At 50.0% G+C, this 15,589-nt stretch overlaps 1 protein-coding gene across 1 annotated transcript in view; it reads left to right on the forward strand.

Moving 5' to 3' along the window:
• The window catches only part of dnai4 (dynein axonemal intermediate chain 4), a 277,873-nt gene that overhangs the window by 96,066 nt on the left and 166,218 nt on the right, over window positions 1-15,589 (forward strand). Inside the window, 1 exon segment of the mRNA XM_038794441.1 lies at window positions 4,526-4,665. Coding sequence (XP_038650369.1) covers window positions 4,526-4,665 — 140 coding nt within the window.

A 15,589-nucleotide genomic window follows, 5' to 3' on the forward strand; every position in this document is an offset into this window, starting at 1 on the left:
CCTCTAGTGTCTAGCTAGTCTACGTGTATTTACATTAACCCCTTGTGTATTTACAGTAATGCATATCACCACATCCCCCTTCTTTTTCGTGTTACATATTTTCTGTACAGTGTTAAAGAAAATTGAATAAAAACAGGCAGATAAGTGATGCTATGGACAAGTTATGATAACAGTGATCATTAAACAATAAGTCCAAACCATAGGTATGAGTCCAAAATTCATTAATTATTATGGTCGAGTGTCTTTTTTGTCTGGTTGGTGAGTTGGTGATGTTGATGGTGGCATGTCCTTGTGAATGCCATCAGTGTCCCTGTGCGTAAGGAACCAAGAAGTGGTCAAATAACTTTGTTGTCTGATTTGGAGTCTTTTTTTCTTCCGAGGCTTGTGGTAGCAATGTATGCAATCTGTGTCGTCCCGCCATGGTATGTCATTGTACTGAGCTGAGCAGTAACAGTGTCCCTCATGGGCAGTCATTATGCCATCGTTGTTGTTTTTGTCGTGCTTGTTGTCGACGTTGTTGCCACTGGTACGCTTCTTGTTATTGTTTTTGATGTTGCTGTTGTGTTGGTTGGTTCTGTTGTTGTGTTTGCTGCGCTCAAGGACCACACTCTGTGGATAATACGAGTCCGTCACACAGTTACTCGTGTCAGCGTGCTTTGTGGCATCTGCTGTTTGGCTTGTGGATACTCCCCATCTGGTCTGTGTCTCCTGAGTCAGTTTTGGCTTGTCGATACTCCCTGTCTGGAGTCATTGCAGGTTCACTAGAGTCAGCTGAGGGTTCTTGATGCTCCACGTCTGGAGTCAAAACATTCAGGAATGCATTTGCTTGTGGAGAGGTTTGGGCGAATGAGGTTTGAAGTAACGTGGTGTCACCGGAGTCACCAGTAGTCTCACTGTGATCGCTGAGTGCCTCTGTACACACTAGCTTAGGTCTGTCACGTTGCACATCTTGTATGGGAAGTGGGATGCCGTCGTCACGTGTCGCACATACAGTGGGTAGAGCCTCAGTGTGTTCTTGTCGTTCACTTGAGCTGGGTAGACTGTCAGAGTCTTTGTCTTGTTCACTGGAGTGTGGTAGACTGTCATAGTCTTCTTGTTCACTTGAGCATGGCAGACTGTCATAGTCTTTCTGTTGTTCACTTGAGCGTGGCAGACTTGAATCGTCTGCTGCTGGTTGCTCAGAGGAGGTTGCTGGACCCTCATGGTCTTGTTCATGCAAGGACTGAGCTTTGGAGTCTTATGTTGCTTCTATTGTGGAGGCTGTCCACGAGCTCGCTATGGAGGCTTGTGTCACTTGAGTCACTTCTTGTTCATGCAAGGACTGCGCAATCGAGTCTTGCGTTGCTTCTATCGGGGAGGCTTGTGACACTGGAGTCACTTTCTGTGTGGAGACGTGCAGTTGTTCACTGTGGAGTCGCTTTCTGTGTGGAGGCTGGGACTCTTCGTGATGCGTGGACCACTCTCTGTGGAGTCGGGGACCCTTCGCGGTGCGTGGACCACTCTCTGTGTGGCAGCAGGCCGCTCTCTGTCTCTTGGCGTCAGTCCACAACATAATCCTGCACTCACGAGTCGGGATGTCATATATGCTGGGCTGAGGATTCCCCAATCCGAAGAACTAGTCGCCGGGGTCCTCAATGTACAACACGTCTAGTTGTGTTTCGGATTTGGCACTGGGGTAGCCACCTCCCAAGGTGAAATGTTCATCTGAGTCGTTGTCTTCCAAGACCATATCATCACGTTTGTGTTGGAGCTGGCATTGATTGGGCTTGCGATGTCCAAAGAAGAATTCAAGGTCTGAGTCATAGTCGTCAAGGACTGCATCATCTCTTTGAGCGGTGCTTACTGCTTGTTGCAGGGTTCCGCAGAGGTTACTTTCAGCTACTGGTCGAATTTCAGGCATTGTGCTGTTGTTCCAGGTGAAAGAATCGGGTTTTACGGCTTTAAATATTTTTTTACGTGTTTTGGGACATTTCCCCTTTAAGTGGGCATGGTCTGGGGCCTCTGACATCATGAAGCGTGTGACGTAGTGCGTAGGAAGCGGTTGCACATCGGCAGATCGCTGCTCCTTTACTTTGCGCATTTCTCTCAACTGTGCATGTGCGGTACCTTTTCCAAGATGGCCACCGATCAAAATTGTCATTCGTTGCTCCAGGACCTCGGCCTCGTGGTGAGTATTGGCGCCTCTCTTACCGTTTTCTGTTGGTTTGTTTGTGTTTTCCTCGCAGTATTGTTCGAATTTGTCCAGGACTGCCTGGAAGTCGCTCCTGTTTTTCCCTTTGGAGAACTTGAATGTTTTGAAGATTTCTTCTGCTCTGGCACCCGGGATGGTGAGCAGAAGCTCTGCCTTTTTAGCGTCGGCCACGTCTTGTAGGTCGGCTGCTACCAGGAAGATCTCAAACTTTTGCCTGAATGCACGCCAGTTTGCACCGAGATTGCCATGGCACCTGATCTGCTGTGGAACCGGAATCTCGATCATTTTGCCTGGGTGTTGTTGCTGGTTGTCACTGTTTGCTGAGTTGTAACTATATGGATTTAAACAGTTACTCACTGGTACCATGTTTTGTTATGCTCCTGACGTAGCATAAGCTGCTTCCTCGATGTGCACTCTGACAAAGGAAGGTTCCGACTTGGAGATAGCTTTAACATGTGCATACCACATTTGGATGCTCTGGTTCCATTGCCGGTACGTCCTGCTGCGATATCTTCATTTTCCCATGATGCAGAAATGTTTGAATCCTGTCCTCAGACTTCAACATGGAGACCCAAACGTCCGGAATCTCCGTGCTGACATCATGGTTCTGCCGCCAATGATCAACCCAGGCATTCTAGTTCTAAACAGTTTGCCAGCAAGGTACACGCTGGCTGATCATACTAATCCACTCGATGGCACCTGCCTGAGCCAAAACGTCTTCATCTTCCGACTGCAAAGCAAGGGCTGCTCCAGTTTCTTCTTCTTTGTCAACGATATTTGCAACTTCATCGCCATCTTCTCATCATCGTCCTTCTCGGGGTGTTCGGACTTTTGTAGGGGGGGGGGGAGAAATGTAATAACCTACATGGGATATACGCTGGGGAGATGATTTTTTTCCCACGCTCCTTGAGGAGTCCAAGCTCCTCCCACTAGGGGCGGGGTAGTTTACCTATATCTATATGAAAGGTCAGCCAGTCTGCAACCGACTGACAGGAGAGAGTACCTGGTGAGGTTTGCCGGTGTCGTAAAATAAATGTTGCTTACCTTTTACCAATTTTGGACTCTCCTTGCTTTATTTTTTTTTTAATAAACAATTTTATTGAGGTAGTTTTTGGCTTTATAAACAGTTACAGACATCATCAGAAAGAAAGCAAAAAAGGCAAAAATGTGCCAACATCCACGTACTTTCAATACTTCCATCGTAACATATTGCACAAGCCCGCTCCCCTCCCACCGGTACTACCTGCCATATTTTCCCTCCTGCTCTACTCTACCCCCCCCCCCCCCCCTCCCCCCCACCCCCCTGCTGACGCTCACTCTCCCGCAAAGAAGTCAATAAATGGTTGCCACCTCCGGGTGAACCCCTGCACAGATCCCCTCAAGGCGAACTTAATTTTTTCCATCCCCAGGAAACTCGACATGTCCGCAAGCCACCACTCAGTCTTCGGGGGCTTTGAGTCCCTCCACGCCAATAATATTCGTCGCCGGGCTATCAGGGAAGCAAAGGCCAAAACATCGGCCTCTTTCTCCCCCTGGACGCCCGGGTCTTCTGAAACCCCAAAAATTGCCACCCCTGGACTCATCACCACCCTTGTTTTTAGCACCTGGGACATGATCCCCGCAAATCCCTCCCAGTACCCCCTCAGCTCAGGGCATGCCCAAAACATGTGAACATGGTTCGCTGGTCCTCCCGCGCACCTAGCGCATTTGTCCTCTATCCCGAAAAATTTGCTCATCCGAGCCACCGTCATATGGGCCCGGTGAACGACCTTAAATTGGATCAGCCCGAGCCTAGCACATGTCGCGGTCGAATTTACCCTACTCAGGGCCTCTGCCCACAGCCCATCCTTCATTTCCCCGCCTAGCTCCTCCTCCCATTTAAGTTTCAGTTCCTCTCTCTGGGACCCTTCCTCCCTCATAACTCCTTGCTTTATTAAACAGTCTCATCCAGAGCAGTGGTATGGACAGGTTGTATTCTAATGACAGTAGGAGAAACATTTACTTGGGTAGGTGAAAAATCAGCGGATGTTCTCATTCTTCATTAATCTATGGAAAATAAGGACAGGATAAAATTTGGTATTGAACTTTGCATGGTCAAATATCCTGTCAACCCCAATCCCTAGGTTTAGAAGAACATCTCCAACATAATACTTAACGCTTTCATAAGATGCAGCGAGAACAGCTGATATTCATGGAAATACACTTTAGTTCTTTAAGGAGAGTAAGAATAAAATGACAACTCATTGCTCTATTTTTCTTTGTCTCCATTCCCCATCAAATAACATTTGTATCTACAAGTTATCCATATGAACTTTGGTATTTTGTTGTTCTCAGGGCAAGAAATCTACTATATGTCGAACTCTGCAAAGAGCGAATTGGCAATGATCGCTACATTGAAAGGATGGCACAAACATTCAGCGGAGCACAAAAATCCAAAGAGGTTCAATGTGACAAAATTAACACTCAAGAAGCAGGTAAACTGTTAAATAATTATTTTTACTTAAAGAAAACTAGTTGAATAGCAAAGACACAGTATAGAACACCTCCAATTTAGAAGACAGTAGGAGAAGAGAAGACAGTAGGAGAGAAGATAAGATAAATAGTGTCAGACTTTATGGGCGGAATTCTCCCATCGGGAGACAACAGCCGACGGCGGAGTGAAACCCGGAGTGTTTCACTCCGGCATCGGAGGCCGCTCCTCGCCCCCTATTCTCCCCCCCCCCCCCCCCCCCCCCCCCCCGGGGCTAGGAGCGGCGGCGCGTGAATTCCGCGCGCCGGGCCTTGACGCTTGCGTCAAAGCGGCGCGCCGGGAATGACGCGGCCGGCAACGCTGAAGTGACGCCAGTCGCGCATGCGCAGGTTGGCCGGCGCCAACCCGTACATGCGCGGTTGCCGTCTTCCCCTCCGCTGCCCCGCAAGACATGGCGGCTTGATCTTGCGGGCTGGAGGAGGGAAAAGAGTGCGTCTTTTAGAGACGCTGGCCCGACGATCAGGGGGCAGCGAGCCAGAAATCTCATAAGCACGCCTGTGGTGCTCGATCCTCCCTCCACCCCCCATAGGCCCCACACTCACCGGTCGCGCGCTGTTCACGCTGGCAGCGACCAGGTGTGGTTGGCGCCGGCGTGAACCGGTCGGGTTCGGGAGGCCGCTCGGCCCATCTGGGCCGGAGAATCGTCAGTCGCCGTGAGAAAGGGCGAGCGGCGATTCTCCGAGCGGCCTGTGGCAAAACACGACACACCATTTTGGGGGGGGTGGGAGAATCGCGGATGGTGCCAGAGTGGCATGGCGTGATACGCCTGGTCCTCCCGCGATCCCCCCCCCCCCCCCCCCCCCCCCCCCCCCCCCCCTGGTGTGGGGTGCGGAGAATCGTGCCCTATGTTTTAAGAGTCTGATCTGCAGGAGGAAAAGACTAAGGAGGTAAAGTCCTGTGATTTTGTGCAAATAATCTAAAATGGGTGGCAGTGAATTGGCAGGTCCAAGCCCCTTTTTTTGAGGCCCCAACTGCAAGGTTGGTTTGCCAATTCAGGAAAAGAATGGGCAGAATTTTACGTTGCCTGTAAAATTCCTTGTTTATGAGCCGGAAGTCACCTCCCTTCCCACTCAGTAATTAATGTGTCAAAGTATGATGAATTTCTGCAGGTCGATGGGATTGGGCAGGAACGGATGAACTGCCCACACATGATTCTACTCATGGTTGCTGCTCACTGGACTTAAAATCCAGCTCCATGTCTGTTAGACCATCTGGTAATATTTTGAGATTTACACTTACCTGAGTGAGGAGCTGGAAGGATGAGGAGCAATGTTTCTTTAAAGAATCAGAACCACCTTGGGCCATATAACTCACATTGAATGTATGTAGTCAAAATTACATGTTTCAGAATTGTATTGAAGCATGTCAGAATGCAAGTTGGTCTATGTAGACAACTTAAATACTTTTGCATCATTTGCAATGTCCATTCTGATATTTCTGTAATGTTTCTTTGACTGTATTGAAGCACCGGTAATTGCAACATGATGTACCTCAAAAAAAACCTGAATATTATTTGCACTTTGTTGATGACAATTTTGAAATGTTTGTAATGTTCTTTCAGGTATTTAATGAATAAAGTGCAGCCATGCAAAACAAAATGCAAGGTACTGTAGTGTGCACTTAAATGAATAGGCCATGCACAACAGAAGAAAAATAAGGGGGCAGCACGGTAGCATTGTGGTTAGCATTGTGGCTTCACAGCTCCAGGGTCCCAGGTTCGATTCCCGGCTTGGGTCACTGCCTGTGCGGAGTCTGCACATTCTCCCCGTGTGTGCGTGGGTTTCCTCCGGTGCTCCGGTTTCCTCCCACAGTCCAAAGATTAGGTGGATTGGCCATGCTAAATTGCCCTCAGTGTCCAAAATTGCCCTTAGTGTTGTGTGGGGTTACTGGGTTGTGGGGATAGGGTGGGGTTGTGGGCTTGGGTAGGGTGCTCTTTCCAAGAGCCGGTGCAGACTCGATGGGCCGAATGGCCTCCTTCTGCACTGTAAATTCTATTTTTAAAAAAGTGGAGATGTTGATCAGGACTTCTTCTCCTGACTCCACAGTCAAAATCTCAGGCCTTGTTCCCTCCTGATGTTTTGCTAGTGTTATGGGGAGGATTTAAACTAGTTTAGCTGGGGCACCAGTTGGGAGGAAATCAAAAATCAAAATGGGAGGCAGAAAATTAGTGGGTGAATTTGGAAGGAGATGAAACGATGATTAGAAAAGTGCTGATAACACCTATCTGGAGGGCACAGACCGATGCCAAGACCTGCTACAACCTGCTACAATGATGTGCATGCAACGACCAGGGGCATGATCGAGCAGTGCTTCGGCTTCCTGGACTGCTGTCTGGAGGGGGTCCTCCAGTGTGGCGCTTGGAGGGTTGCCTACATTGTGATGGCCTGCTGCATCCTCCACAACATCGGGCTGTAGAGGGGCGACGTGCTGGAGGAGGATGAATGCCAGGCCTCCTCTAATGAGGAGGATGCGGGGGAGGGCGAGAATGGACAGGACATGGGACCTGAGCAGGCACAGGAAGCCACACAACATGTGCACCAGGGCCAATGCAAACAGGACGCGCAGATCACCGCCAGGTTCAGCAACCAGGGGGCAATGATACTGCGTCCCACCCTCACCCCCAACTTTCCGCGCCCCCTCCCCCCACTCCCTGCCTGCAACCTTTTCTGTGATACATACCTGTCGCACTACGACATACGGGCCTTGGGTTAGCAGTAGCAGCAGGTCTGGTCCATGAGATGAAGAATTATGACAATCTGCTCTGCGATGAGCTCTTGTGTTGTGCATCGTTTGACAACTTCTGACTCCTGCCCAGGGTAGCATATTTCACCATCCACCTGGATGACTGGATGACCCCTGTATGCGAGCTGGCCAATCTATCACACAATCCCATTGATCCCATGGCGGTGATGGGGACTGATGGACAATCGGGTGGTGGGGGGGAGGGGGGAGTGGGACACTGGAGCAATGAGCGCTGGCCCTGAGCCACCCATTCCCTACCCGCCCTCCTTCCGCGGCCTGACCAGCCCACCCCTCACACCCTTCTGACAGAGCACCGAGACAGGTTGTAACATTGTTAACATGCGTTTAATGTGAAAACATATATACAGATTCATGCCCTAGCCCCATCACTAAACTGTGCCATGCACCCGTACCAACTTAACTAGTGTCTAATTTTCTGGCCTATGCGCCTAATGGTACGTCTAGGTGGATCCCCAGACGGTACATTAGGAGTGGAGGTGGCCTACTGTAACTCCTGCCCTACGACCTGGGTCCCCTTTGGCGGGCGTCTTCTGGGTGAACGAGGCCTAGATGGGCCTGGCTGTTGCTCGGCTGTCCCAGGTGTCATGGTGCTGGCTTGTTCTGTCTGTTGCCCACCAGATGCGGCAGGGACAGGAGTGGGGGGGGGGGGGGGGGGGGGGGAGAGGGGGGAGCCTGAAGTGCTGGGGGGGGGGGGGGAGCCTGAAGTGCTGCGGTGTTTTGGCATCTCTCCTGTGGAGTCTCTGGTATGGGCCCCATCACCTCCACTGTTGGGGTACCTGATGGCCCTTGGGCAACTCCATGGGACAGGGGGGAGAGCGGAGCTACCCTAATGAGGCTACCCATCACCTGGCTGTCATGTTCTGTAGACTGGCCGAAGTGAATGATGAACTATAGAACATCTAATTTAAATAATTTATTATGAAACAACTGCATGATAAAGATAACTAGGATAAATAAAATAATAAACAACTAACACTAATTAATTATTGTAGAGCTACTGCAAAATATGTCTATCCTCAAACACGATCTACTCCCAGCCACAGGGTCACATGGTGGGTTTACACTGGCACCTAGTGGTCAGAGGTCGTGCGTAACATTATGTACAGAATTGCTTTATGCATATCATCACACTAGCGCTGCCAGTCCAAGAGGCCTGCTGCCGTCTTGGCCAGGGTATGCATGCTCGCAGCCATGGAGCACAGGGAGTGGATCACCTCCGTCTGGGACTGAGCCACATCACATTGTGACTGTGCCACCACCTTCTGGGCCTGTGCTATATTAGTCAGTGACTGTGCCATCTCCCTCTGGGATTGGGCCACCTCCCTCTGCCTCTGTACCACGTCGGCCAGTGCCTGGGCAATGCCGCCGATGCTCAGCCATGGCCCGCTGTGACTGGGCCACTCTCAGGAGTGCTGTTGCAAGGTCCAGGTAGCTCTGGCACATGGCTGCCTGTGAAATGGCAGCCCTGTCCTGGGCCTCAGCCACCACCTGCACATGTTGCTCCAGGCCTTGGACATGCTGATCCATAACTGAAACCCTCACCCGCAATGTCTCCACCGTTTGGGGTTGACCTGGGCGGCACGAATGGTTGGACTCTTTCACCTACGCCTACAGCTGCTAGATGCTCGCCGACAGCCCTTCATGTAGTCCCTGGCTCTGCAACTGCACCTACGATCGATGGGACTGTCCGTTCCAGAGGCCTGAAACCCATCTGGACAACCGCTAGTCCCTGGGGTCGGCCTGACCTCCGACCGTCCGCCCCCTTCCGGAGTGCTTGCCTCCACCTGCTGTCCTAGAGCATGTGTGTGGTGCGCACCAGATAGTGCCCCAAGAGCCTCTTCACTAACATTGAGGGGAGTGTCTCTCGGATGGTTACAGGTGTGTGGGGTTGGAGTCAGTTCCAGGGCACAGTGCTGCCTTGGCCATCCTGTGAAGGTTGAGCAGTTTTTTCCTGCATTGCTGGCCGGTCCCAGGCATGGCAAAAAATGGCAGCTGGCATAGTAGTAGTAGGAGAGCAGGATAGCCCAACTCTCCTCCACGGCGTTCAGTAGGACCTCAAGTTCAATGGCTGTAAAACAGGGTGCTGCTCTCCTCGCTACCATCTTGTTGGCTGGGGTTGTGTGTGTGGGGAGTGAAGTTGTCAGCCTCCTGAGTGTCAATCACGAATGCGGCGAATCCCGCACCGTTTCTCATTGGAATCCATTGTGTTCCACGTGGTGCTTGTGCTAGCCCCTCCACGGTCTCTGAATCGGTCCAGGTGTGGCGCCTGTTTTGCTGCCATAGAAGTCCATGAAACCTGCTCTGGCGTCAACACAGTTTCAAGAACAGAAAATTCTGCCACATAGATTTTCCAGAAACATAGCTGTAGGGCAGCACAGTAGCATGGTGGTTAGCATAAATGCTTCACAGCTCCAGGGTCCCAGGTTCAGTTCCCGGCTGGGTCACTGTCTGTGTGGAGTCTGCACGTCCTCCCCGTGTGTGCGTGGGTTTCCTCCGGGTACTCCGGTTTCCTCCCACAGTCCAAAGATGTGCGGGTTAGGTGGATTGGCCATGCTAAATTGCCCTTATTGTCCTAAAAAATAAGGTTAATGGGGCTGTTGGGTTACTGGTAAAGGGTGGATACGTTGACTTGAGTAGGGTGATCATTGCTCAGCACAACATCGAGGGCCGAAGGGCCTGTTCTGTGCTGTAATGTTCTATGTTCTATGTTCTATGAAGGGCCGGAATGCAGCTCAGTGTTTTTCAGGCAAGCTAGGGGGAGGGATAAAAAAGGAGAGGGTAGCAGTTTTGGTCAAAGAACCAATTGCAGCTGTGCAGAGGGATGATATGTTAGAATGATCATCAAATTAGGCCATATGGATTGAGCTAAGGGAAAGAAAAGGAATAGTCATACTGCTGGGAGTGTACTATGAACCCCCAAATAGTCAGAGGGATAAAGATCAATTTTATAGGCAAATCTTTGCGAAGTACAGAAAGAAAGGGATTTTATCTACCCCAGTATTAACTGGGATAGTTTTAGTGTGAAAGGAATTGAACGGCCGAATTCTTGAGATGCATTCAGGAGAACCTTTTCGCCAGTATGTAGCAAGCCCACCAAGAGAGGGTGCAGTTCTGGACTTGAGTTTAGGAAATGAAGCTGGGCAGCCGGCATAGTAGTAGTAGGAGAGCATTTGGTGATAGTATCATAATTTGTTAGTTTTAACATAATTATTGAAAAGAACAAAGAACAGGAGTTAGAGTTCTAAATTGGGGCAAGGCCAATTTTGCTGAGCTGAGGAGTGGACTGGGAACAGCTATTGGAGGGTGAATCAGTGTCAGAGCAGTGGGAGGCATTCAAAAGGGGAGACTGAAGGGGTTCAGAGAGTAATCACTCTCACGAGACCCACGGGGACACCCCAACTGATCTCCCCATGGACTCGTAGAATACAAACTTTCCCGCTAGTGGGCAGAGACCCATTAGTTCGAGCTCATAAAAAGTCGCCTCATCGTGGTTGGCACAGTGGTTAGCACTGCAAGCCTCACAGTGCCAAGAACAAGGTTCAATTCTGACCTCGGATGATTATCTGTGTGGAGTTGCACTCTCTCCCCATGTTTGTATGGATTTCCTCCGGGTGCTCCGGTTTCCTCCCACAGTCTAAAGATGTGGAAGTTAGATCGGGTTACAGGGATAGGATAGGTAATGCTCATGACTGCCAGTGGGCCTCCAACATAATCAAGAACCTCACCTACCCGCCGGCCCCGTATTCGAGAACCGTTAACCGACTCATGGAACCTGTTGTGAATAATTACTACCCTAAGCTCTCAGTAATAATGCAGAGAAAACGCTTTAATACAACTGGGCGAACCCCTGCAGAACCATTATGGAATCTGACCCATTTTCGATCCAAGGCCGGTTCAGCTAATAGCTTCCTTTGACTTGTCTTTGCAAGTTAGCCGGGCATTGTGACTTTGCCCTATCCCTCCCTGAGATGTTGAGAGATTGTTTAGTGTGGCATAAACAATATGGTGACTCAAAGGAAGCTATTAGCTAAACTGGACTTAGATCTAAAATGGGCCATAGACCTATCGTTCTCCCTCGAGAATGCAGAAAAGAGGGTTCAGGAACTGCAGGGTTCAATGGACTATGACATGAACAGCATTGGCTGGCTCCCATTCCGATGAGCAGTGCTCTCCAAGGATAGGATTTACGCGACCCATTCACTTCCAAAACAGCCCCGTGGTCAGACCAAGGTCTGTCAGAGCCCGATGAGGCATCTCCCCAGAGGACAGTGAGGAGTACCCACAGGATTGTTGCACTTGCAGTCGCAGAAACTGTTGCTATTGAGACTACCTGAATCGACAGCAGACAAGTCAACCTGGCCATGTGACACAAGCACCCTGAGCCAGGGTTTTGAACATTGCCCCACCTGAGGAAGATGTGTTCATGCAATTAAATGGCTTTTGGGCCCCCAAAGTAGCCCCAATAAGAATAAAGCTCCAAGTTAACGGTCACCCCTTGGACAAGGAAATTTATATAGTGGGCTGCTGTTTCAATTATTGGACAACAGACGTTTCCTAAGCTCCGTTTGGGGATCCAGCGCCTGGGCTTGGACGATACCAGCTGACAACATACGCCGAAGAGCCATTGACCTTCATTGGAATCACGGTGACCCTGGTTAGTCATGGATAGCAGTAAACCTGGCTAGCACTGGTCGTGGTGCAGGGGCCCAGACCAGTCTCTTAGGCCGTGTCTGGTTAAAAAGGCTCTGGCTGGATTGGCAACAAATCTTCTGGATGGGTACGGAAATAAATTTGTACAAAGTCCTTAAAAAGTATACGGAAGTTTTCCAGGATGGCCTGGGAAAGATCAAGGGGGCTATAGCTGAAATCTATGTTGCCCCAGAGGCCCAGTCCACATATTTTAAGGCCTGTGCGGTCCCAGATGCCATGCTGACGAAGGTGGATGAGGAACTGAGCCGGCTGGAAAACTTCAGCATCATATGTCCGGTCCAGTTTGTAGAGTGGGCAGCGCCAGTGGTCCCGGCACTGAAGGCAGACAAATCTGTTTGCCAGTGTGGTTATTACAAAATGACAGTCAACCTGCTTGGGCAGGTACCCCACGCCATGTGTAGAGGACCTATACACGAAGTTAGCTGGGGGCCACTCCTTCACGAAGTTGGTCATGGGGCACACATACCTCCAGCTGGAGTTAGGCATGTCGTTCAGAAAATATATCACTGTCAACACCCACGGGGGTTTGTTACCATCCCTTCCATTCGGGGTGACATCGCCATGTGCAAAATTGGAAAGCTTGTCACATAAGGACACTCTTGTTCACTTCCTAATGGCCACATCCCTCAGGCGTTAACACCAATCAATTATGAGGGGATGGATTTTATCGGTTTCTTTATCCCTCTTTTTTTGCAGTTCCTACGGATGATGGAATTAACCCTCCAAGGGTTCCCCACAGTGGCTGTCTACCTGGACGAAGTACTTATTACCGGAGCCACCAAGAAGGAACACCTGGGCAATCTAGGAGAAGTCCTCCGATGGTTTTCCATCGTGGGTGTCCACCAGAAAAGGGGCAAGTACGTCTTCAGGCGAAAGAGGTCACATATTTGGGATAACGCAACGATAAGGATGAGTTGTACCCTGTGGAGAAAAGGTTGGGCCATCAAGGGAACCCCGATACCTGAGAACGTGACAGCCTGAGAATGCGACAGAACTGAGGTCGTTCCTAGGGCTTATCAACTTTTATGGAAAGTTCATTCTGAACCTCGCTCCCTTGTTGGCACCTCTGCATACGCTTCTAAAAAAGAACCAGAAATGGGCGTGGAAAGTGCCGCGAGTGGGATCATTCGCCAGGGTGAAGCAGCAACTGCTATCTTCGAAACTGTTAACACATTGAAGCCACTCTTCCTCATGTGTGATGCTTCTCTTTATGGCATTGCGGCAATGTTGTCCCATCGGTGGGATGATGGGACGGAAAGGCCGTTAGCAAATGCATCCAGAACTCTGGCTGATGCGGATGCCGTTATGCGCAGATTGAAAAGGAAGGACAGGTCATGCTTTTTGCAGTTAAAAAATGTCATCAGTACATCTGCGGGTGTCATTTTATAGAATCCATGGACCAGAAGCCCTTACATGGCCTGTTGAAGATGTATAAATTGATACTGCCGATAACTTCAGCCAGGATCCAATGGTGGGCTTTGCTGTTGGTGGCATACCAATACATATTTGAATATTGTCCAGGCGCACAGATTGCGCATGTAGATTTCCTTAGCTGACCTCCGCTGCCTATAGGCCTCCCATCTCCATGAGTAGCAGACAAAGTTGTTTTGGTATCAATCTTTTTAAAAATAAATTCAGAGTACCCAATTAATTTTTTCCAATTAAGGGGCAATCTAGCGTGGCCAATCCACCTAGCCTGCACATCTTTGGGTTGTGGGGGCGAAACCCACGCAAACACGGGGAGAATGTGCAAACTCCGCACGGACAGTGACCCAGAGCCGGGATCGAACCTGGGACCTTGGCGCCGTGAGGCTGCAGAGCTAACCCACTGCACCACCGTGCTGCCCCTTGGCATCAATCTTTATGGTTATCCTGCGGCTAGCTCAGCAAAAAATCCTGCAGGACTTGCATAGCGAACACCTGGGGGTTTCCAAAATGAAGATGCTCTGTGGTTTCCAAAATGAAGATGCTTGCTAGAAGTTATGTGTGGTGGCCAGGGTTAAACACTGACATCGAGCAAGTGGTGCAGCAATATGCAGCTTGCCAGGAGCACCAGAAACTCCCTCCATCAGCCTCGCTTTGCCAGTGGAAGTTCCCAGGATGCCCCTGGGTGTGTTTGCACGCCGGCGTTGCCGACCCTTCTTGGGGGTCAATGTTTCTGCTTTTGATCGACGCCTACTCAAAGTGGATAGACATGCACCGGATGTCTTCCACCACTTTACGAGCCAACATGGAGAGTTTGTGCCAGTCCTTCAGGATCACTGGGATTCCAGAGGAGCTTGTCACTTTACCAATGAGGAATTTCAAGGATTTATGCCCACTAATAGGGTGAAACACATCTGAACTGCCCAGACATTTAAACAGGGCATGGAAAAACAGACTGCAAGATCAGTTGACACAAAGCTGGCATGGTTCCTATTTACTTAGAAGCCAATGCCACATGTTACAACCGGGGTAGGGCTGGTAGAGTTGCTGATGAGCTGAATCCTCCAGATCCGCTCAAGTTTGACCATCCTGGACTCTGGCAGGAAGGTGGAAAAGAAACAGAACCTCCAGAAGAGGGGTCACGATCATCAAGTGTGTGACATAGGCTTCAAACCTTGGAACGCAGTCCACACTCAAAATTTTGTGGACGACGCCATTGGATTCCATGGACCATAGTGAAGAGAACAGGGCCAATATCCTACATGATCAAGACTGGAGAACGGATCGTGTGAAAACAAATGGGCCACCTCAAAGGCAGGGAGACCGCCCCAAAGAGAATCACGCATGATGAATTGGTCCCTCGCCCCGCCACTGTCTGCCATCCTTGAACCAAGGTGCACTTCTCACCGAAGACCTGTGTCCACGCCAACAGGATGCAGATGATTCACCGACTGATATGGACGTAGAATCTTCAATGCTATCAGAGGACAGTGCAGCCAGCCAGAGACGGACCTCTGTGCTCGGCTCAAAAAAGGTGCTATCTGACACAAGACACCCCCCGCCCCGATCCTGGTGGTTGCAAAAAGCACAGCCACGGGAAAAATAGCGAACGAAACACCCTCTGCAACCAGCTATCGGGGGCCTTCAGAATTTGTGGGGAGAGATGTAGTAACTCACACGGGATCAGCAGGGATACCACAATTGACCTCCCCATGGGACTTGTGGTATATGAGCTCACCAGTCGTGAGTTGAAGTCATCAGCTCCGGTTTGTAAACTATTGCCTCATAAAAGCCGGCCTGGACTGGGGACTTTTGTTGTCAAATTAAACTTCGTTTGGATTTACCTTCCCGGGCCTTCTGAGCTTTTATTCAGAGTAAATATGTTTCCACAAAGAAATGTGATAGGATGGCCAAATCCTGAGAACCCTGGAAATCAAGGATCTCACCGTGTAAGGCAGTAAAGGGAAGCT

Source organism: Scyliorhinus canicula, chromosome 4 (genome assembly GCF_902713615.1).
Source record: "Scyliorhinus canicula chromosome 4, sScyCan1.1, whole genome shotgun sequence".
Lineage (NCBI taxonomy): Eukaryota > Metazoa > Chordata > Chondrichthyes > Carcharhiniformes > Scyliorhinidae > Scyliorhinus > Scyliorhinus canicula.